The 25,271-nt window shown below is 26.2% G+C and overlaps 1 protein-coding gene across 8 annotated transcripts in view; it reads right to left on the reverse strand.

The window, feature by feature from the left end:
* LOC145833860 (E3 ubiquitin-protein ligase HUWE1-like) overlaps positions 1-21,923 on the reverse strand; it is a 90,003-nt gene extending 68,080 nt beyond the window's left edge. For 7 of the 8 annotated variants that reach the window (XM_082941141.1, XM_082941115.1, XM_082941107.1 and 4 more), the window contains exons 1-18: positions 21,855-21,923; positions 20,672-20,805; positions 15,641-15,806; positions 14,171-14,323; positions 10,088-10,150; positions 9,597-9,692; positions 9,246-9,373; positions 8,834-8,975; positions 8,510-8,606; positions 8,130-8,204; positions 7,297-7,463; positions 6,820-6,988; positions 5,965-6,066; positions 4,928-5,119; positions 4,452-4,605; positions 2,824-2,954; positions 2,403-2,547; positions 1,780-1,922 (exon numbers count right to left, since the gene is read on the reverse strand). In XM_082941141.1, coding sequence (XP_082797267.1) covers positions 1,780-1,922; positions 2,403-2,547; positions 2,824-2,954; positions 4,452-4,605; positions 4,928-5,119; positions 5,965-6,066; positions 6,820-6,988; positions 7,297-7,463; positions 8,130-8,204; positions 8,510-8,606; positions 8,834-8,975; positions 9,246-9,373; positions 9,597-9,692; positions 10,088-10,150; positions 14,171-14,323; positions 15,641-15,806; positions 20,672-20,805; positions 21,855-21,899 — 2,302 coding nt within the window. In that variant the 5' untranslated portion in view covers positions 21,900-21,923. The remainder of the gene's footprint in view (positions 1-1,779; positions 1,923-2,402; positions 2,548-2,823; positions 2,955-4,451; positions 4,606-4,927; positions 5,120-5,964; positions 6,067-6,819; positions 6,989-7,296; positions 7,464-8,129; positions 8,205-8,509; positions 8,607-8,833; positions 8,976-9,245; positions 9,374-9,596; positions 9,693-10,087; positions 10,151-14,170; positions 14,324-15,640; positions 15,807-20,671; positions 20,806-21,854) is intronic. The other variant, XM_082941099.1, reaches the window with a different exon arrangement.
* Positions 21,924-25,271: the final 3,348 nt, after the last annotated feature.

Genomic DNA, 25,271 nt, shown 5'->3' on the forward strand with positions numbered 1-25,271 from the left:
GTTGGAAAAAAAGTTATCTTGAAGCTAATTAATTTAACTTTACGAATTTTAAATATTTATTTAAAGGTATTTCTAATTTTTTGTTAAACAAAATTTTATTGTGTTCAAATGTTAACTGAATTTAATCTTTTGTGTTGGGAAAAAAGCTGTTTATTATTTTATTTAATTTTTTGCTATAAGGCACGTGAACAAATCATCATATGTTAGTAGACAGTCGCAATTAAAAATAAATTATTGTAATTTGATATATTAATTGTTTTGCTTGTTTTTAATTTATTGTTTTTTTAATCCAATTTTACCAAACTTAAAAAAAAAAACAAACAAAACTGCATAGTAAATTTTAATGTTTTAGATCTCATGTTTTAGGTCTTCTGTTTTGTTTTTTTTTCTCTTATAATTCTCCTTTACCACCAAGTATTCAATATATTTATATGCAAATTTAACATAGCTTGCATTCTATGTATGCAAACAAAGTTTGTTGTTATAAAACATTGAATAAAATTTTCAACTCCTTTTTATCTGAAAATTGTCGTATACAAAACGCTTATACACTCATTTAGAAGAGTTACTAAAAGTTTAAATATTTCAGTAACATCATCTTATACTGCAGACATTTTCCAAAATAAAAAATGGTCAAATACTTTTTTTTCAAGGAAGTTTGTTGACACAAATCATTACATTTTTACGACCTTACAAAGGTTATCAAGCCATAACAAAATTGGATTTTATTTTATTTCAACCACAAATGAGTAATTCAAGTTCTTTATAACAATTTTATTCATCTACAAACAAAAACGTTGTTTGCAGAAAACTTTTAAGTTTAATTGCTTTATATAATTAATAAGTTCAAGGTAAGTTTAAATGTGATTGATTTTTCCTTAATTTAATTCTTGTTTTTATACTTACTGGCTGCTTAATTATTAGTGATTGTATTGCACCATCAAAATTTGAATTAAATTATTAGAAATTACATAGCATTATTTTGGTTTTCTACTTGTTACTGTTTTAAAATTTCAAATTATTCAGTTTTAAAATTCTAAACATGGTATTTCTTTTCTATGAAATGTTTGGAAACTTGTATTTCGTAACAAAATGTTATTTTTTTCTGAGAATAAGTTTTATTTTTTAAATATACAAAACAAAGATCTTTACGGCACAAAGCTAAACAAATTCACATACACGCTGTTGTTTCACAAAGACTGCAATTAATTCAATCAAAAATCGATAAACTTATAAACATCTACGCACATGTTTCTAACCTTTTATTTTTCATTAACTTGCTTGATATACCTTGTTTTGAAAAAATATCAAGTTTAGAACATTATGTAAAATAAAACTTGTTTCTTTTTCAGTTCTCTGAACATAAGTTATTTTATATAAAACAATAAAAAGTGTTTTAAATTAGTTTTTCTTTATAATCAAATTTGTATTTTTCCATTTGTGTTAAATTATATCTACCAATATATTTATAACTTCTATAAATTAAATTTACTCTGACTTTTATGATTAAAAACCTATGAACTTTTATTGGCAACTGAAAACTAAAGGATGCTGTATTGCTTTTAAGTATTGTAAAATGTATCGCCCAACTTAAGTTAATATTATAATTATATACTTTCTTAAAATTTATTTGGCACCTTTGATGTATTTTATTACAAGCATTCAGCTTTTTGTTACTTTTCAAAGATAGTTTATAATTACCTTTTGTTAATTTATACTATAAATGTTTTGAGCTAGTTTACTTATTTATAAAAACTTTTTATAAATTTTCAAACAAACCATCTTCCTGATTTTCCTCGATGATGATCCTGTTAATTTCGATGACCCGCGGGGGTCTCTCCTCCCCTGACAACCCGACCGGTTGCCTGGCAACGTTGATGACCGAAGTGTCGACCCTCGTATCTACCGACTTCCCGCTTGACCTGCGAAGTTTTACAAACATGTGCGTTAGTATTTACTAAATAGCAAAAGAGTTGTTTTCAATTAAATCAACTAACAAACGAATGATTTTTATTTAGATGATCAAACAACTACTCACTGTTTATTAACTAACAGTTTTAATAATTAATATTAGAGTAGAACTTATATTTGATGTGTAAATTTTACCGAAAAACATTTATGTCTACTTCTCATATACATCATTTTCAAAATAGTACAGTGAAGTATTATTTTTTAAATAAAAGATTAGAGGCTCCTTAAGAAGTGATATGAAGTTTTGATACAGACAAAAATAGGAATACCATCAATTTACAAATTCAGAATAAATCAAACATACTTGCAACAAAAATTGAAACAACAAAACAAACTTGCAGTAAACATTTATATAAAAATTATATTTATATTATTTTTATTGTTTATATTATTTATAAAACACTACAATTAATATAATTTTTCAAACTTACTTGCAACAAACAGTGCTGGGGTCGTTGCCCAGCTGCTTCAGTTTCCTTAGCAACTCAATTAGCGCCTTCAGTGTTGGAACCCTCAATTTTTCCTGGTTCCGCATCAAATCGTCCATCGCGTTTCCCAACGTTTGCGCTGTGTCGCCTGCGTAGTAACTTCGATTAGTTGCGTATGTTTTAATATTACCATAAGATTAAGCAATTACATTTTTATCAGTATCAACGAAAAATATTTGTATCTATTTTAAGTGGATTTTTTTCTTCGAAGACTAAAAATCATCAATAATTAATAATGCTTATCAGTTTTCACAAAATATAGCCTAATTGTTTTCAAAGCGCTTTTAAGGTTAAGAATAAAATGCTCTTAAAACTAAATTAGGTACTTTTTAACTAAAATTCTTTTTTATTAAACAAAACAAACCGATGGGTTCAGCGTTTCTCCTTCTGCGCATGGCGGGTAGGTATTCAGGAGTAAGTAGGACGTTGAACAACTTCTCAAACGGGTCACAATTTAGGAAGGTTTCCAGCCCGGTTGAGTTCAAACACAAGGCACTGTTGAATGTTTTGACAATTAATAAATAATCAGGTATATTTTATATAAAAATTAAAAAACTATTTATTACTTTACAGCAAACTAATTATTGAAACGCTTAAGAAACAAACTATTGATAATTGTTTATTTCATTTACACTAGTTTACTGATTATTTTATTGATAATATTGTGAATTATTACTTGTTTATTCAGCAATAGAATTTTTAATTTTATTAGTTATATTGTTAATCAGTTTTTCAGTTAATTTTTATCTCAAGGCTCTTAATAACTAAAAGGTTAAATTTGTGGCACCAAGTCAGTTTTACAAGTAGATTGTTATAATTTGTTTTCATCTTATTTAAACAATTAGAAATTTTATTTAAAATGATAGTTTTATTTTAAAGTTAATTCAGTTGCATAGTTTGTTTGGATATACTCCAACTTAAATTGTTTCATTTAATTCAATTATTTTGATGTTATAACATAAACAATTCAAATAAAAAAATTGTTATAAAACCACTTTTCATTTTGCAAAACAGATGTTTCTATTTTAATACTGTAGGTGCAATTTTTAATAACAGCATTCAATTGACAATTTACTGCAAGGTTCAATGACTTATCAAGTCAGGTGTAACAATTTAACAATGGATTGTTTATTTCATTCGCAATAATTATTTAATTTTGATATACGTTTGAATTATACGTATAAGTTACGAAATATTGAACAAAGTTTTAGAAATAATTCAGTGTAATTAGACACAGCTAATGAAAACAAGATTTGATAACAAACTAATTAAGCAAAACATGTTTACCAAATATGTAAGAACATAAAAGCTAATTAGATAAATGAGCTCAGCTTAGCGGATTAAGTTTATTTATAGATATCAAAATTTCTGATAATATTTTAGTTCGTAGAAAATCAAACAATTTATCAAAATTTTTAAACGACTAACTTTTTGTGGTTATATATTTTATTACTTAGAATTTTAATACAAATATAATTGTAAACAATGCTTTAATTTTAAAAATAATAGCTTGTATAATATTATTATTACCTGTAAAAGCATTAAACCTAAAATCCACTTTAACTTTAAGTTTTTTTTTTGGTACTCTTTAAGTTTTTTTTAAATACTTTTTACTCACTCCAGTACATTATGCAATAAACACTCAAACACCAGGTTTATGTTTCAGTTTAGCTTAAATAAATACATAAGTTTAAATAATTTTATTACACTTATATTTTTGAACCCACTTTAGTACATTAACGAATATACAAACACTAGGTTTATGTTTTTGTTTAATGTAAGAAAATTTTAAATTTTAATTAATTTTATTATGTTAGGACTTACCTGTTAGACACATTAGGCAGTATTATTATTTTATATTTAATATATTTTAATCACTTGAGTACATTATTCAGTTAACATACAAACACAAGATTTATGTTTAACTTTAAGTAAAATATATCTAAATTTTTTATTATTTTATGATTTTGTAACATTTATTTTTAAACCAACCTGAGCACATTAGGCAGTGAAGCGAGCACTTCTCGGGTGGCCGGGGGATTTTTCACCAACAACGAGTGCATTATGACGTCAGTGAGCTTTTTCTCCTGCAAGTACCTAAGCAAGGATGGTTCCTGGTACACGTAGTGAGTCACTACCTCCATCGCTGTGGATGGAAAAGATAAATTATTTTCTTTACAAGAACAATACTGATTATTTTACCAAAATTTAAAACGCTTACAAAATAAAGCAAAGCTTTAAAACATTAGAATAAATATTTTTACTGACTACAGCAGTAGTTATTTTTAGTTACTAAAACACTTCCGAGTTATGCCTACCAGTCCTAAAATATTTCTTAGTCTTACGATAGTAAGCATTTTAACCAATCTAGAAAAACAGTCTTATAGTTTTGTAACCATTAAAATCCCAAAATTTCAAGTATTTTTTTCGCTCTCAAATCAATCTACGTTTAAATAACAAAAACAAACCGAGCAAGAAGAGCGGACTCCCGTAGAACTCTGCGTTGCCAATGATGTGCTTCAGTGATTCGGGCAGCGATCCCTGCATCATGTTTCGCACCGTGTCGGTTACGGACTGGTTGTTCGAATCCATGATGGCTTTCTTCAGGAAGTTCAGAACCGATTTGAACAGGGCCTGGCGCTGCGGGAAGCATTGCACTCCTGTGTGGTAGTAGTTATTTTAGTTATTAATTTTTATTTTCGATTTAAAAGTTAAATTTTAAAACATTGTAGATATTGAATACTTATTATTTTAATACGAAATCAAGAAACTATATTGAATTTAAATCTTATCAATATAAACTCAAAGAAGCTAAAATATGTTTTAAGATTGTTTAGGTGTTTAGGACATGTATACAAGTGTCAAGTGGACTATTAAACATTCAAATGTAAAAAAAAATAAGTGAAAATTTCCATATCCTAAAGATGCTTAATTTCAGAAAACCAAAATCTTAAATTGCAATCTTAAGAGGAAAATACTTTTAGTCAGTACTTTTGTGCCTGGTGTTGCGAGAAGCATTGGACTCTTGGACTCCTGTGTGGTAGTGGATTGGTTTATTTTTTAAAATGGTCGCTTTGTAGTTTTTAATTTTTGCTGGCAACACATCAAACGATTAAATTTATATTTAACTAACGAGATTGTTTGTTTGGTATAAATGAAAAAATTTATTCATATCCAGTTGTTCAAAATAAATTTAATATGTGGAACAAAACATATATAATATATGATTGTTTTTATATTTTCATGTTATCCCAAAACTATCTACCAGGATTATAATTGTTCGAATCAACGTCCATACTTTCAGCGGATTGAATTAAATTTGAAAAAAATATAAATAAACAATTTACCAGGTTTGTAAGTATTGGTGTCAACGTCCATACTTAATATTAGACATAATTAAATTTGTATAATTAAATAAATAAACAATTTACCAGGTTTATAGGTATTTGTGTCAACATACATACTTTCAGCTTATTGGATAAGTTTATATTAATAAACAACATACCAGGTTTGTAAGTATTGGTGTCAACATCCATACTCTCGGCTGACTGGATCGTGTCAACTTCCATTTCTGTGTGGCTTGTGCTACCGCTTGAACTGGCTTCGTCTTTATTTAAAATTATTATACATAATAAATAACTGTATGAATCAACATAATCTCATTGTTATTACGAACTAGCACCAAAGTTTGTACAGCAACTAGTAACCATTAACTATCATGTTTTTAATTTCCAAGATATCAAATGATCCAAAAAAAACTATAACACTTGGAAAAATACATTAGTTAAAAAAGTGATTTACCTCAATTTAAGTAGGTATACTCAAAACAATATACTACAGGCTTATTACATTACTTAAAAGCAACCTGAATTTTAGTATGTGGGTAGTCAAAAAGTGGTGTTAATAAAAATAACACCTTGCTTAGTAGGGAAGATTACCTGAGTTTTAATCAGAAAGATAGTAACTGCAAGGTAACGCTTAAATATCTATCTTACTAACTAGTTTTAAGTAACATAAGTAACAAACCTGAATCTCAAGTGGGTACAAGTAGGTGCTTATATGAATATATCAACTAAAAACATAACAAATCTATGTTTTTAGAAGGAAGATGAAAATTACGAGGTGATTTTTATATATGTAATACCACCTTGTATATATAATACTTAGTACAGTAGATTACCTGAATTCTTAGTAGGAAGGTGGTAACTACAAGGTATTAAATGTAATTAACACCAAACTAAATTCTTAGTAGGAAGGTGCACTCTTGCAATTTTGTACGCTCGTGCAAATTTGTACGCTCGTGCAAATTTGACAGCTACCCACTTATATAAGTGACATACTAACAATTCAGCAAACAAACCTGAACTCTTAGTAGGAAGGTGGTAACTACAAGGTGGCGTCTTCTTCCTGCAAATGTCGACCTCGTGTTTCAGCCTGTCGATGAACACCTGCAATCCGTTGGCGTTCTGGAAGGACTGCCACTCTATGTTGGTGATGAGGTCGATCACCCGCACCGCCCTCGTCACAAACTGTTTAATGTTGTCTAGGTAAACAGGCTGCGTGCAATAAAAAATAAAAAAAAACTCGGTTGGTTTAAATAATTTTAAAACATCTAATTTAAGTAATAAGAGTTTAGTTCGTACCCTTTCGATTTTCAAAAATGTATACAGAACTTTTTTTTAATTATAAACGAACTTAATTAAAAACTAAGTATTTTTATAACTTATCGTTTTCTGTTCTTAACTACAGATTTTAAGTTAATATGATAAAAAACTTAAAGATGTACAACTACATCAAGTGTGTTAGATGTATAACTACCAACAACACCAAAACTAACAGTGGTTTGCTCCTGCTGGTCGCCCATGTTAGTGACAACTGATAACAGTGGCACCATCATGCCGCTGTGCACCAGGGAAATGCCTCCTTGCTCGAAAGAGGACAGGTGGTAGAGGAAAGAGAAGAGAGCCGTGGCGAAGCTGTGCGGAAATTCCGCCGATCCGCCTTCTGTGTGAGTTATTTTGCGTAATTTTATTGTTACCATATCGTTTTAGATGTAAATTGAAGCGATACATGTTAAATTTATTAATTATTATTCTACTTTCTATGAACAATTTCTATTATAACCATATATAAGTTATGCAAAAGTAATTATGTTTTTAATTTTTTGGCGAAGCTGTGCGGGAATTCCGCCGATCCGCCTTCTGTTGTGAATATCATTTTATGCGAAAAAAAGTATGAGATTACATTTACAGCTATTAATGCTTGAGTATTTTCTTACTACATTAACTTATTTCAATTTTGATTGAAAAGTTTTGCAGATTAATTTAGATCATTTAACGATCTGTTTTTTTTTTTTTGAATAAAACTAGGTGAAAATCCACTAATCCGCCTTCTGTTATTCAGAGTACTTTGTAAATTTATGTCGTGTGTAAGATAACGCTGGCAATTAATTAGCAATCGAATTTTATTTAGCGGTTAATCCTTCTTGGTATGTTAAGGGTCCGACCGGATCAAAAATCAACAAAGTTCGATCAGAATTCTACAACACATAAATACTGTGCACTTCTAAAACAGGACATTCTTATTCAAGTTATTTTCAATGTTTGAACTAGTGCTGTTTAATTTTTTAAGTGGGCTAATAACCATGTTTAAAACAACAATCGTACTTACGTTTATCTGATTTGGTCATGTTTTCAATGCATCTCCTCACTAAGACAGGCAGGAATCCGTGATACTGGGACATACCTGTGAAAAAATTTATATTAAAAAAATAAGGAAAAAAAAAGTCAAAAAGGTATAGTTAATCAACCACATTGAGCCACATGACACAACATGGTAGATACCTATTTATACTAGATTTTTATTATAACTATATAACTAATACTGTCATATTATTTACCAGGCACTGAAACATACCAGTTAAAAATAAAGATTTAAATAGCTAATAAAAAAATAATGAGCTACATGGTAGAAACCATGAGACATACCCGCCATTAACTCATATTATTAATAACAATATAGATTAAAATATTACATTACTTCCAACATACCTGTCACGTCTATAATTGAAGACAGCCTCGAAGGTCTATCTCTGTTGTCCAAGTGGACTATGGATGTGAGGGTCCTTAAAGCGGCAGCTTTAATGTCCTGTTTATATTAATTTTAATTTTAAATATAAATTATTTTTAGAGTCCTTTACTTTAATTTTAGCACTAAGACATTGATCAACTATGGGTTTTTTTTGTTATTCTAATTTATCAATTTAATTTAAACACCTTTACGAGCCAAAAAATTTTAAAAGGCTTACTTATGTGTTATTTTTGATAAATTATATAAGTGTTTTTAAATGTTTTTATTTGAAACAAAATACTAACGATGAGACTGTTGTCTTTTGCTTGCAACAGATCAACTAATTCTTCTGTGAATCCGTTATAAAGTATGCTTCCCACATTGTTCATATTTGAAGTGTACACCAATACACTTATTGCATGAAGCCTCGCTTGCACGCATTTTAATCTGTTTATTTAATTTATATTTAATTTTTTTTTTTTAATTTTAAATATTTATTTGAAGTTAAACACTAATGGCATGTTTCAAACCTAGTTTCGTGAAGAGCAACAAATATTAGTAGTTATACGTGAATGAAATTTAACGTTAACTCAAGTTTATACTATTTTTGTATTGGTTATAGAATCAAAATAAGACTTTAAAAAATTTATTTAAAAGTTTATTCAAAAGAAGTTAAAAGGTGTAAATAACTAAAAAAATTTTTTTTTTTTTTAAAACCTAGTTTCGTGCTTGGCGAAGTTGTATGCGAGCCTGAGCCTGGTAAAAAGCAGCATTTTCGATTCCTCGGGCATCGTTGTGTATTTGTTGATCAACATTTCCATTATCTTCGATGGACTGTCGTTTAACTGTTAAGAAAAATTTAATAGTTAATCGATTATTATTTGGTCACAGTTCATTTCTAACTTATATTGGTACCTGTTCTAATTTGGATTTAAAATATGATAAAGTTCTATATCTAATTTAGCTTTCAATTTGTTGCTGCTTAGTCTAATTTATAATTAAGCTGAACTTAGTTTTTTTATTTGAGCTGTTAAGCTTAATTTATAAAAATTATTTAACAAAACTCACTTCATGTACATTGGTCAAGTTAATGCAGGTGACGCCTGATTTTGTTTTTTCTGAAGGAATTTCGTGCTGTAGGGTGGTTGCACTGGGTGGGAAACTCTTAAAAGATAGAACAAAACTCTTGAAAAGAAGGTAAGAAATAAATACTACTATGTCAGGATATGTATTGGTTTTCAATGGATTTATTTCAAAGTGTTAGATCATTTATCTAGTATATTAAACTTGCAGTAAGTTAAAAGTTTTTATCCATGTACAAATATATGGCTTGTAAAATGCTTTATACTAGTTATTTCTTTAACTACAATTAATTGATTATTTATTGATAACAAACTTACAGATAAGGGCTATTTGGATAAACCAACCCAAATAATTAAATTTAAAAACTTATTATTTATTTTATTATAATAAACTAAAATATAATTGCTGGTTAAAACTAGATGCTATTCCAAATTATTAAACTTAAACTAATTATCTTCTATTAACAACAAACTTACAGATAAGGGCTGGTTTAAACAAGACGTAGCCAGTCCGAATCCGTTTTCCTTACCTCCCCAACTCTGTATTTAAAACAATAAATTCAATTTATTTGTTAACTTATTATATTTCTTATTATATTTGAAACTAATTGACATATAATACAAAACAAGCTCCTCGGAAGTTGTGTTATTTTTTTATTTATTCTGTTGAAATTTAATTCAATTTTTAATTTAACTTTAAATGAAAATCTTAAGAAAAAGCTATGTTTAAATAAACCAGAACTATATTCTCTGCGTTAGAGTAGTCAAGTTGTTACGAATAATTTTATTTTTGTGCTTCGTTAAAATTAAATTCATTTTTTAATTTAATCTCAAACGTAAATACCGGAAATAAAAATTTAAATAAACCAGAATTGAGCTCTTCACGTCAGATAAGTGAAGTCGTTAATACAATTTTTTACTTCCTGAAATTAATAGTTATTCGTCTTAACTAAAAAAGATTGCTCAATTTACTGAAATGTAAAGAGCTTATTTAAATAAAGATGTGCAATTTAAATATTTTATTTACTTTTTCTTAAATAAAATATTTAATTTTCACATTTTTATTTACCTCTTGAAATTTAAAATAATTAAAAAGCAGAAAGAGTACAAATAACTCAACTTACTTCGTTACAAAAAACAAAAAGCAACAAAAACTAATTAACCATGTGTACCTAAAATAAAAATTCACAAACACACTTTTGAACTGTACCCATTAATATTTGATGAGTTTTAAAACAATAGAGTAATTAAATTCATTATATCCAGTTTGAACTGAAAAACATTCTTTTTTGTAGTTTTTTAATTTGACTATGTTTAAATTTAGCAACATGCATGTGAATTTACGATATATTAAAATATACTACAAACTATCTGTAGTACGAAGAATAAATTACCCCCGAACTTGAATTAATTTATTTGAACTGAAAGGTTATTCCTTAGTTATTAATTTAAAGTTGTTTTACCAGATGTTTGAAATAACTTCAAATTAGTATAAAGTAAATTAAAACTGAAATTTGATATTTTCGTCATTCTTAATTTATGTTGCTCAAAACAGCTTAGACGCAAATTAACAAATTTGAACTGAAAAGAATGTTTTTAATTTGTCTTAATTTTGTGTTTAAACCTTTTTGCGATGTTGAAGTGAAATATTTGAAATGCCCAACTAAATTGCAAATAAGCAGCTGAAGTAGTTAAGCATGCAATTTATATCACCGCAATACCTGCAGGATAGGTAAAACTTTATATGTTGATTTACAAGTGTTAATTAATTTTTAAGGTAAACAAATTTTTTGTTCACCTTAAAACATGTGTGAATACCTTTCAGCTGTTACTTATTTTCGATAAAAATAAGCCTTTTTTAACACATCAGAGCTGGGTTAACTTTTATTATAATATTTTTTTATTGCTTAGTTTTTTTTTTTTAATTTCTTTTATATATTTGTGTACAATTGTGTTTTTTATTTTATAAATTAACTTTAAATAAGCTTTAAGATACCTTACAACTAACGTTTTAATGCTTTAAGCATAATGTGATCAAAATAAGTAGTATGTTTAATACTTTTAAAAGTTCAAGGTATTTTATCTTTCTTATGTGTGAAAAAATTTGTTGATATACATGTAGTGATTGATTGAAATTACTTAATTTAAATCAATCTGAAGATAAATTATCAATTAAACTCAGTTAAACCCAAATGTTTATGTTATAAACGTAATAATATTATTTAAAACCTGTTGATTTAATTTTTATTGTTTTCTCTGTGTTAACAATTTAATTACTTGACGTTCATCTAAACTGTATTCAAAAACAGGTTCATTAGCAGATTGTTGAACATTTTCTGCTAATTTAAGTGCTAATAATTTGCAACAAAAACACGAATGATTTGAGCATATTAATCTCAGTGATATTTATAATGTGAGAATTTTTTTAACCTAATTACAGCTATTAATTTCAAACAAATTTTAATTGCAAATACTCGACTAACTTGTCTGTTTGTAATTATACTTTCTAATTATTTGTAATAAATCACAGGATACAGTTGCGTTATAGATTATCTTTTAAGAGTACTTACTGGATACTGCTTTTTCAATTTTCTTACAACTTTGTGTAAACAATTTCTTGTTTTCATTGATGAGGTGTTTTGCACGTTTGTTTTGAACATTTCGAACTTTAGAATGTGTTTGAAACAAAAATACAGTTATCATAACTTTTATGCATAAATGTTGAAATACTAATTTAAAAGCTGTCAGCAACTTAAATTTAGTTGTTGCAAGATCTATTTATATACTGAACGTGGACTTTTTGTTTGCAATTAAAACAGATTTAAACACACAACTCTATTTTAATTGTTAATTTAAGTTGTCACTTCAACAATTTATTTTGTTGTCATTTTTAAATAGAATGTTTTGAATGTAAACATTGTGCTTACTTATTGTTTGTTTCCAAAACATTCACTTATTATTTGACATTGTGGTAAGAAGTGATAACTTTAATAATTCATACCTGATATGTTGATGTTTAAATCTAATAGGTTTACAAAATGCTTGCATTAAAAACATATAAATATGTTTACCAAAAACTTAAGCGGCTTAAAAAGCATTTGATTGTTATTAGAAATTAAACACTTGAATGCTTTTAATATGTAATAAGCTTAATTTGTATAAAGGTATCACAAGATTTAAAAATTAAGCATAGGAGAAATAAAATAACATCGAGTTTTCAACATATTTATTTTCTCGAATTTTCATGTAAACTTTATTTTTGTTTACATAAGAAGATTTAGTTTAAGTCATTAAAATTGGACTTTAAGATGATGAATAACTTGTTTATTTTAACGATTATAGCCATAGGGGTAAATATGTTTTGCATTTTTTATATTTATAACCTACTATCCGTCTTTTACCAACTTTTTAAAACCAAAGTTTTTTTTTTAAATACAAACTTTAAATTTTCAGAGTTTTATAGGTACTTTATGGAAGGCATCAAATAATAAGCCTAAAAATATTGTTTTACTTAAAACATATTTCCTATTATTAGTTCAAATAAAAAAACTTATTTCCCTACTAATGTCTACTTTCTCAAAAAATCACTAAACTTTAGCTTGTTTACATAAAGTCTAGTGTGCGTTTGTCAAAAAACCATTAAAACAACAACTGTTATACAAACTTAATATTTATTGTAATGATTATTTATACAGTGGTTTCAGTCAAACAGTCACTAGTCTCAGCACTGGGTTGATAATATATTGTACAAGGTTTTATTATTTCAAAAATTCACAACTCACTCAAGTTAAATATTATTTAATTAAAAAACAACTACAGATCTCAAATTTTAGATTTGGAGACGAATATAAAACATTACAACTTCTCTTAATTTATTGTAAAAAATTAAAATACTCTTTACTTGTGCATACTGATCATTAGGGTCAAAGGGGAGGATATAAAACTTTTTTTCATTATTTACTATCTTTAATTTATATCTTGAAACACGATTCATTCGAAAACATTTTCATTGAGCAAACAAGTAAAATGTATTTCAGCTAACCCTTAACAACTAATTTTCTCAGATTAAAAATTAGTTTTTCAGAATGTAATTAATATCAACATAACAAACCTCTCCCAACTAGGCTCTCCAGCAATAATCAGTAACTTATTTACTATATGTTATCTTATTCTGTACTAATTGATGCTGATATGACTAAGATTTTTTAGATTAATGATTGTGGAGTTTTCAATATGATTAAAACAACATGATTTGATGCTATATAAACTATCAAACCAAATTTTAACTGTAATAAAAGTAATTGAAAGGGTGTTATTGATAGACTTTATTTAATTATTTTACACATCTAAGTTCTTACACATAGTTTTATGCTGTACAAATAAATCAAATCAAATAATGCTTTAATAAATGTAACTGAAATGTTTAATTTTTTGTTATATCAACAAAACAAACCTCTCCTAGATGGGAGATAATATTTATACTAACAATTAAAGAAAGACCATAGGTTAGGGGGTATTTTTAATAAACTTTTTTTAATACAAATATCATCAAAAACAAACCTCTCCGAGGTAGGACAGCCTCTCCAGAAGGGGGTTCTTCTGCTTGTCGGCCAGCCTCGACAGGAAGTTGCTCCTCTTGCTGAAGACGTACAGAAGGTTCAAAACGCTCAGAATGATGTCGAGCTTGGTGGAGGAAAGCAGGGCGGTGAGGTGCTGAAAAAAAATTAGTTTGAAGGAAAGATATTGCTAAAAAATAACCTACAAAGAAACAAAACGAAATGCTGGTTTTAATGTTTTATAAATTAATTAAAATTAAGTTTAAATTAAAATTTATGTATTTAAAATTGTCAGTTGAAATAAGAAATATTGCTCTAAAAGAACACTTTGTGCGAAGAAACAAGGAATAAAATATTGGGTTTGAACAATTGTTTTAATGAACAATATAAAATATAGTATCACATATTTTTGTAATAAAAATAAACAAATGTTACCGTAAATGGAAAATTCTTATGGTTTTTTGTTTTGTATTGAATAAAAGTTTACTGCTTCAGCATGCACAATGCAACTTTTATTAAACATAAATTACCACCTACTCACCATTGTATAAATTCAAAACAAAAATACACTAATCACATACCTTCAACAAACAGAAAAAAATTTACTTAAAACATAAGACTGTTGTTTTCAATAAACTTTACATAAAACATTTACAGATAAAATAACAATTGAACTTAAATGTTCGGTTCAATGTTAAAGTTGTCAAATTTATTTTTTACTTAATAATAGCAAACTACTTTACAGTGTACTATTTTTTTGATCAAGTTATCCAACTGGGACTTTTTTAAGAACTTTTCAATGAGTAGCTTGCAAACATAACTTCATTGTAGCAGACAGGTGTGTATTGAAAAGTTTTAAATTAAACACTTAAGGATAAGCAATACGCATGTAGAACAAACTTTAAATATACCCGTTTTATTCATGTAAACTTCTTCCCTACTAATTTATTTAGAAACAAAACAGACAAACCACATACAAGCGTACATTTCTCTAACTTCACCTAGAAAAATGTTTCTAACCTCTACATAGTTGCACAGGTAAAAAATACTTTATATTCAATTTAGTCCCTACATATATTGTATAAGATAAACCTGTTTACCTCTAAAGAGTTGTACAGATGCCTATTGAAGGAACATTTGATCAATAGTGATGTGAAACGGAGTTTAAGTTGCACTAGTGAGCAAATCTGATCTACTTAACTCAAAAATATACAGATACTAACCTCTACAGAGTTGTAAAGATGCCTACTGAACGAATACTCGATCAATAGTGGTGTGAAATGGAGAATGAGTTGCACCAGTGAGCAAATCTGATCTACTTAACTTAATAATATACAAATACTAACTTCTACAGAGTTGTAAAGGTGTCTGCTGAACGATTACTCGATCAGCAAGGATGTTAAATGTAGGATGAGTTGCACCAGTGAGCAAATCTGATCTACTTAACTTAAAAATACATATTCTAAATACTAACCTCTACAGAGTTGTACAGGTGTCTGCTGAACGAATACTCGATCAGCAAGGATGTGAAATGGAGGATCAGTTGCACTAGTGAACAAATCTGCTCGTCTGTGTTCACCCTCAACATCCACTTGGTGTCGTTGGTGGTGCTGCAAGCTCGCGCGAGGATGTCGTCGAATCTGTGACGTCATAATAGTCATTTATTTATATATTATTATTTACCGGTTTATTTACTAACATTTATTGACTTATTTTTTGTTATTTATGGTTTTAATTATTACAATTTATTATTTAATTTATTTTCAGATCTGTTTAATATCTATTAATTTATTACTACTATTTATTTACTTATGGTTTTTTTTTGTTACAATTTTATTTATAATTAATTAATGTTTGCGGCACAGCAAGCTGGTGCAAGGATGTGGTTGGTGAGTGACAATTCAACATTTTTTATTCATTTCAATATGCTATTACATTGTTAATATTTTAGCAGTTAAAAATATTAAGTAAGTTGTTAAATATGATCTGTTAAAAATATGGTTTTTTATTTGTTTTATTACAATATATAAAAATAAAAATTGAGAAAAAGGTCCAGTCTATAACAGGCTTCAAAGCCAGCCAGCCAGCCAGCTTAAATATTAATAACAGTCATTTTGTTTTCACCCAGTATATTTTAGAACAACTTTATATAATTTTTTATTTTGGCTCACATGTGGCAATGTTTTATATGTAATGTGGCCAACTTATTGAAAATGGACTTTAGCAAGCTGGTCTACTATTTTTAAGCTTAGAAAAAATATTAGTATGAACTATTATATGAAAATGTTAGTTTTAAATTAGAAATATTTGTTTCACAGGCCAGACGTTTGAATTTTTGATGTTTTTTTTAACTACTTGATAACTAAAATACTTAAAAGTATTTGAAATAAAGAAAATAAAGAAATATTTGGTAAAAGCCAGGACAAGCGTAATATTAATTTATCATAAATTTACTAAACTTCTCACAGATTATTTTATCAGCTCTTTGTATGTTGACTGTGTTTTATAAAAAATCAAGCCTGTATTGTTTTGTAAGATTCTTTTTTGCACATTTATATTTATAACTTACACCGCACAAAGTTTTTCAGGTGCAAAAAAAAAGTTCCTCAACTTATGACTGTACCTATTTTTACACAAAAAGTCAAACATAGTCGGTAATTTTTTATTATGTATCAGCGACATCCAATAATTAACCAAAGTAAATCAGTGATAACTTTTTTCTTCAATTAAAATTTGTTAAATATAAATTTCATAATTTTAGACCAAAGAGGTTAAATTTTATTTTTCACAAGTTGTTCATGTTCTTAATACTCTTTTAATAGCTACCAGCTAGTTTAACAGTTTAAATTAAGAATCAGGAAGGTTCAATGAGTGCTAGTTTCATGATTTAACCCAAGTTGTTGTTATTGATATTATAATATTTATAAAATGATGATGAACATGTATCTAATTGAATAACATTCAGTGTGTTTAAGTTTTATAATTGCTGATTAAAATAATTATATTTTTAAGCACACTTTTTTAAAGGCTGTAGTAGACAAGTTTGTTAACAATAAATAATAGAAAGCTTTATAGTATAGCAACATATTTTACATAATTGAAAAAATAACCACAAGTAAAACATATGTTTTTAGATTAAATTCAGTTAGGCTTTTAAAAATAAGTAATTGTCAATTATCTTTGTTAAAGCAAATTTAAAATTATCATAACTAAATTTCATTGCATTTAACAATCTTAGACTTGTCTATATTTAATTAATATGTGTTTGTAATAATAAAAATTAAAGCAAAACTTATACTTAAAACCATCATTAATTAATATTTAAAAATATTATTTATATTAAAAAAATAAACTTTTAAAGATAAACACAAATTAAATGTTTCAAAGTTAGCTATGAAAAGTTGATACTCTTGTTGCAAAGCTTTTTGTTTTTTAAATTATACTTTTTTGTATTTTGCTACAATAATTGTCTACTTTTTTAAGCAGTATCATACTTTTTATTTGACATTTATTATTTTCAACAATAATGACAGAAAGTTAAACTACTTATTAAAGATTTTTTTATTAATGATATTTTGATTTTAAATGTTGATTTCTTGGAAAGTTCCATTTTTAATTTTTCAAAAACTATTCAACTGTAGAGTAAGTTCTTGAATTATATATAGATGGAGTGTTTTCTTTGCTTTTTAGCTGAACAATAAAAAAATTACTTTATTTTTTGTTAATATTGTTCAAAGAATTTTATTTAGTTCATGCTAGGCTCCTGTTTACCTTATATGGTAAGAAATATAGGTTAAGTGCATTGTAATCAGTATAATTTTTAATTTATTATCTACTAACTAAAAATTAAAAATTGGCTGGAAGTGATCAATTTTAAATATTTAACCTTGGATTTAGAGTACAGAAGCTTGAATGGTTTAGTTTTCAGTGAGGTTGTCTTAATTTTTTTCACTATTGAATATACATTTCAATTTCAAAACAAGGATTTTATTGATAATTTGTACTTAATTCCCTTTGTAGTATGAGCTTATCTGCTTGACAAAAGTAAGTCACATGCTAAATACATACAACTTAGTTTCACTTAACTTATTATTTCTCATATACTACGTGGGTAAAACTTACTGTTTGTATTAATTTTTGATACTTTAACTTTTTAAGATTTTCTTGTGAGTATTTTGTACCTCAAGCAAGTTATGAAAATTAAGAGAAAACTTTATAGATTAATAAACAAACTATTGTTTACTTACTTTTGTTTTTTTAAACAAACAACTTACAAATTATCAAAACATTGAACTATTAACTTTAGCAGTAAAAGCAAATGACATTTTACAAGCAACTTTTATACTAATAAGGAATTCTATTTTTTCTGAAATTAATTTTACCTTAAGTTCAGATTATGTAGCTAGCTCAAAATTAAGCTAGATGCTTTTAACTTCTTTAACACTTGCTAAAAGTTTATAAAAATTAATTTAATACTATTGGTTTTTCTATTTCAAGCTATATAAGCATTTAATACGTTTTTTAACCAACTAAAATAAACTTTATTTACAAATATAAGGTAGATAAACTTTGTGGGCTAAAACAACATATTATGAACCATATTTTACCCAGAATATATACATAATGTAATACTGTTTTATAATACTAACTTGTAAAACAAACATTTTGATAAATTGATTGTAAATCTACTTGTTTACTTAAATATCACTTTTATTCAAGCAACAAATAAACAAATATTTAGCTTTTGAACGCATATTCAAAACAATTAAGCATCATTGGTTACCTAAAACCATAATTGCCACAACTACATTACAAAACTTTAAAATAAAATAATTGCTGAATACAAAGCAAAGACAAATTGTATTTGTCTGAATTTCAAAATAATTTAGTTGTACAACTGTTTAATTACCCAAGTTATATAAACAAATGTTACTAAAATTGTTCGTTTTAGTAGAAAATGAATCCATTTATTCAACTTTGGATGAAATTTGAAAAAAAAATCAATAAAAGCAAACTAACTTTTGAGATTGGTCATAATTTATTTTCTATTTTCACCATTTAAATCACTTTCTTATAAATAAAAATTATAAGTATTAATGAATACTTGTTGATTTCATGCTTTTTTTTACATTTTTTAATATCAAACCCAACAAAATTTTATATTGACAGTATAACTACTTAAATAAAATCTGATTAATATTTATATCTAATTTTTTTCAGTTACCTTGTTTAAAAATTAGTTAGCACTTATGAATTATTTAGTTTAAGTTTTGGTTTATTTATTCATACTTAATTCCCTTACAAAACTTAACAACTAACTATTATTATTTTTTTATTTAACATGTTAAAAATAAATCAGGAATTTTAAGTTATACACTTCCAACTATTTTTAAAGTACTCTATTTTCTAATTACGATTTATTAAACTTGTCCAATACAATAAACTTTGAATTTCTGGGAAATATATTTCTTTAAAAACAAGTCTTGTAGTTTGTTCATAGAAAAACAAACAACAAATTTAAATTTAAAGTTCATCATTGTTTTGTTTTGACGTCATTCTTATTTGTAAATAACTTAAACCCAGTGATGTACAGCTCTTATTTTCTCACCAATAAGAGAAATAAAGTTCACAATAGTTTATTTCATATACTCTAACCTGTCTAATACATCTGATACAGTTCACATTTGCCCACTTAAGTTTTACTTTAATAATTTCTAATAATAATTCCTTTCTAATAATTACATTTCTAATAATTCTAACCTACCAAAACTTATACCCAGTGATATAGTTAATTCTTACACACGAATACCAACATTTTTTTATTTTAATGTATGTATTTATATAATTCTAACCTGTCTAAAACATCAACCCAGTGATACAGTTCACACTTTCCCACTAATTTAAATATTTATTGTATTTATATAATTCTAACCTGTCAAGTACATCTACCCAGTGGTAAAGTTCACACTTTCCCACTAATTTAGATATTTATTGTTTTTATTCTAATTCTAACCTGTCTAATACGTCAACCCAGTGATACAGTTCACACTTTCCACTAATTTAAATATTTATTGTTTTTTTTTTAATTCTAACCTATCTAATATATCAACCCAGTGGTAAAGTTCACACTTTCCCACTAATTTGAATATTTATTGTATTTATTCTAATTCTAACCTGTCAAGTACACCAACCCAGTCATACAATTCACATTTACCACTTAAATTTTAACATACTTATATATTTCTAATAATTCTAACCTGTCTAAAACATCCACCCAGTGGTACAGTTCACACTTTCCACTAATTTAAATATTTATTGCAATTGTATAATTCTAACCTGTCTAGTACATCAACCCAGTGGTAAAGTTCACACTTTCCCACTTAAATTTTAATATATTTATATATTTCTAATAAATCTAACCTGTCTAAAACATCAACCCAGTGATACAGTTCACATTTACCCACTTAAATTTTAATATATTTATTGTACTTATTCTAATTCTAACCTGTCTAAAACATCCACCCAGTGATACAGTTCACACTTTCCCACGCACCAGCTGGAGGTCCCCCTCAATATTTGCACGAGTTCATCGTCGGTGCACTTTGTTAATTTCTCTATCAGTTGTCGGCAGTCGGATGGCTGTGTGATGTGATTATATTATTTTCAAGAAAAAATCTTATTATATTTATTGCTATAACACAGATACTTAAATAACTTAAAGTATATTTATTCCAAAGACTGATAAGTTAAATTATACCAAGGTTTAGCTGATAGGATGACTGTGTGAAATATATTGATATTATGAAAAAAATATTTAATTGCATTTATTGCTTTAATACAATTACTTAATTATCTTTTAATGTATTTATTCAAAAGATTGTTAATAACTTTTTGTTTTTAAATACATATATCAAAATATCTCACAAGATATTCAACCCAAAGATTGTTAAGTTAAATTACACCTTAGGTCTAGCTGATATGAACTATTATTGTATTAGTTTCAACCTTTATCTAAGTAAATTCTGATGAAATTATTAAAGGTGATGTAAACATGAAAACATCAAAAAAACTATTTTTAACCAAGTTAAAAAGTTTTGGAGTGCTTTAAACGGAATAGTTTTATTTCAATTAAAAAATTTTTTTAGGTAAATAAACTAATTTATTGAAATACTATTAGTTTATGAGACTGTTTTTATGTTTTATGTCTAAAACTTATCAATTTAAGCATGTTATCACATTTTTAGACATAACAACCATTTAAAATTTAGCAGTTGACATTCTTTATTCAAAATAAATTTTCTAACATTTTTGTTATTGAGCCTAAAATTTATAACAACTTTTTAAAACAAAAACAACTGCTACACATCAAAAAGTATGGAAAAAGTTACTTACATTTAAACATTTTCATTGCTCAATGTTTTATTATTTTTTATTAATACAATTATAATCTTATAAACTGGATCATTTATTTAAATACGTTTATTTTAAAGATATTTTATACAACTGAAAGGATTAATTTTATATGTGCTTTTTAGACAATCATTGACCTATCTATCAATGTACAACTATTTTACAGTTTTAAATTTTACAAGGAAAATGCTATTTTTTTAGCTTCTTTTAAATCTAATTTACTAATATTGATAAAAAACATAATTCAAATTTGTTAAAATCAGTGGAAAAAATCTTACCACTTCGGATGAGCATTTTTTCAGTTTGTTTCGGTCAATAATCATTGTTTAAGTTCAAAATTTATAGCTGAAAAAATATTTTTGTTAATAATTACAATTACAAAAATTATTTTCTTAAAAACTTTTTACTGACTTATATTTTAAGAGTTTCAAAATTTTTTTGTGGTTAACACTTACTTTATACCTACTTTATAGCTATAAAAATATTTTGTTAAAAATTTTAAGAACAACACTTCCAAAAAAACTTTTATAAGTTTGTATTTTAATTGTTTTAAAACTCTTTGAAAAATTAATCGAGCTAACACTAACTCAGAACTACTTTGCAGGCAAAATACAAATAAATTGACTTCTTAGTCCCTGTTTTTCTCAATTAAATGAAACATTATGAACTAAGTTCCCACCAAAACTTAAAAAAATCAATTTGAAAACATAAATTTACAATAGTCAATTCAGAAAAGTAAAGAATTCCAGTGAAAACCCTGTATGTACTATGCTTAGTCAGCTAAGGGTCAAAAGTTAATTAATTTCTGCAAATTATTTATTTTTTAATTCTTGACCTAATATTAATTCTTTTTAAAATAGCTTTAATGAAAACTGTTTAACTAACTTTTTTATGGTTGTTGCTATATCATTTGTCAGTATTAGTAAAAAAACAAATTTCAACTTTATTGTTTATAATCTTAATATAACAGATTGCAAATTTTTAATCAACTTTGTCCAGTTTTTTAAAAGTTTATATTTTTGTATGTGATACACTACTGTATACTATTTTTTGTTAATAGCAACATATATAACATAACATAAACTACTATTTGTTGATAAAAATGATTAAATTCTTATGTAAAACTGCTACAGTGAAACTTGAATGTTAAATTTTCAATTTAATTTTATCAATAAAATAAGCATTTTGTTTGTATTATGCCATTTATTTGGTACTTAAATCAAGGTTGCTTCTCCTTAAGTCAAAAAATTTTGAGTAACAAATAACTGTCCTGAGTCATCCTGAGTTTTTTAAATCTTTTTCTTAAAATCATAAATAAATTATATTAATTTTTCAAAAAAAATAGAAATGTTGTTTTTGAACAAAATTGGTTTTAAAGTATCAAAATTGGTTATCAACTTCTTATATCTGGAGTAAACAGCACATATAAGTAGCTAGTAAATAGTTAACTTCATATATACTTTCTTAATAGGTGATATCAGGGTTGCCACTCGTTTTTTCAAATTTTTTTCCAGGTTTTCCAAATTTCTTCCAGGTTTTTAAAAGTACACATTTTTGGGTCTATTTTTATTTTTAAATTCATTTCTTTATAATAAACTGTGTTAAATAGTATAAAAACATTGAAAAGATACTGTTAAGTTACTTTAAATGTGTTTTTTTTTTTTAATTTTTTGATTATGACAAAATATCTTAATTATATGATAGATTTTTTGTGTTAAATCGAAATTTTACTACTGAAAATGTTAAAATTATTAAAAATTCCAGGTTTTTCCAGGTTTTTTGATCAAAATTCCAGGTTTTTCCAGGTTTTTTTCAAATTTTTTAAAATTCCAGGTTTTTCCAGGTTATTTTTGCCTAAACTGTCAAACTCCAGGTTTTTCCAGGTTTCCAAAAAAGTGGCAACCCTGTGATATAGTTTAATTTAGGGGTCTTTAATAAATATATATACTTTCTCAAGTGTTCTTTTGTCTGTGAACTAATTATTTTTAACTTTTGTAAATACAGTTTAAATTTTTACTTTGATTTTATTAAACTTAAATTTAAAAACTTAGGTTTCTTAATTTTTACTCAACAGACAATATCCCGATTGGCATTTATCCTCTATGTGGCTTAAAATGTATAAAAGCCTGTTAGTTGAATTTGAATACAAAGAATTGAACTTATTTTATTCTCAACACATAACTTATATTCAAATTCACATTAAAGGGAGATAAACCTTGTTTTTTTGTGTGTGGTCTTCCCTGGTAGGGTTTTTTCTTAGCTTTTAGAAATGTTTTACTCTTTTGCAAACTTTTGAGTAATTTTTAATTCATTTAAGAGAAGAAAATCAATGAGTTTAATAATAGGTTCTTAATGGAAAGCACAATCATGTCTCACCAAGAAAAAATATACCTTTAAAATATTTTAGCTAACATTTACAAAATTTGTTCAGTTAGTCTGGCACTCAAATTAATATAATTCACCATTAAACTTGTTAATTTTGGAAAATAAAAAATTACAGAAAAATTATTTTCCTTTTTTATCTAAATTCTTAATTATTAACATTTTATTAACTACAACTTATCATTACTTTTTAACTTTTATCAACTTATTTTTCTTCTAAATTTAATCTTCTTTTTATAATAAACTTGAAGTTTCAAGTTAAAAAGAAAAATATGTTATTAAATTTAAGTGATAATGTTTGTAACAAAATCTTTTCACATGATTGACTGCATACCAAAAAATTGTTTAGATTTTATGTACTTTAAATAAGGACTATAGTGTTTTTTTTTTTATGTTTTACCAATAGATAGCCTTAACAATTTTTTATTTTTTTAAGCAAATAAATTGCTTCTTTGTTCAATTGATAATAGCTATAACATAACTTATGTATCAAAAGTCATTGAAAATAAATTTAATATTTTTTTTCAAGATAAAACTTGTAAATCTAAATAGTAAACTTAAAGAACTCCACACATTAAATATCATAACTATTTTAGTTATGTTTATTTGTTGGTTGACTTTTTGGTACTGTATTAATTTCATTTCTGTTAAAAAATTCATCTAAGTTTGGTACAAAATTTATTTTTCAACAAGCAGGTTTTGCCACAGATCCAGCAGAAAAAAACTTCATGACTTTTTCTGACTTTTGTAAGTCAGTTTTTGATTATAGTTAATTAAAAACATCATAACTTAAGGCTTGAAATTGTGTAAAGTTCTTAATCTTACTTATAAACAAGTTAAAACAATAGTTCTTTTGCTAGATTAATTCATATTTTTGAATATGCAAAAACTTGAAGAAAATAACACTAGCTAAATGCAGTTTTTAGTGATGACAAAATTTCTTATCATAAACAAGTTTATATCAAATTTCCTGACTTAAAACCCCTATTTTTCTTGAATCTAGTCTTTTTTTTTTTCATTTTCCTGATTTTCCTGACTTTGTGGCAACCCTAAACTGGTCAAGTTCAGCCTTCAATTGTAAATATTAAAAAGTCAGTAATCTTACTGAAATATCAAACTTTTGATTGTGTTAAAAGAAAGCAATACAGGTACAAAAATTTTTCACAACTTCAATCAAATGTCCAATAAAAAATATACTCAAACATAATTATCATTGAATATTTATCAGTCTTTCTGTTGTGTACACATTATTATAATGTCCAATTCATTAAATTGATTAACTTCATGTGATGTAGGATTGAGTTTAAAGCATA

The sequence above is a fragment of the Thalia democratica genome, chromosome 1, assembly GCF_965202585.1.
Source record: "Thalia democratica chromosome 1, ktThaDemo2.hap1.1, whole genome shotgun sequence".
Lineage (NCBI taxonomy): Eukaryota > Metazoa > Chordata > Thaliacea > Salpida > Salpidae > Thalia > Thalia democratica.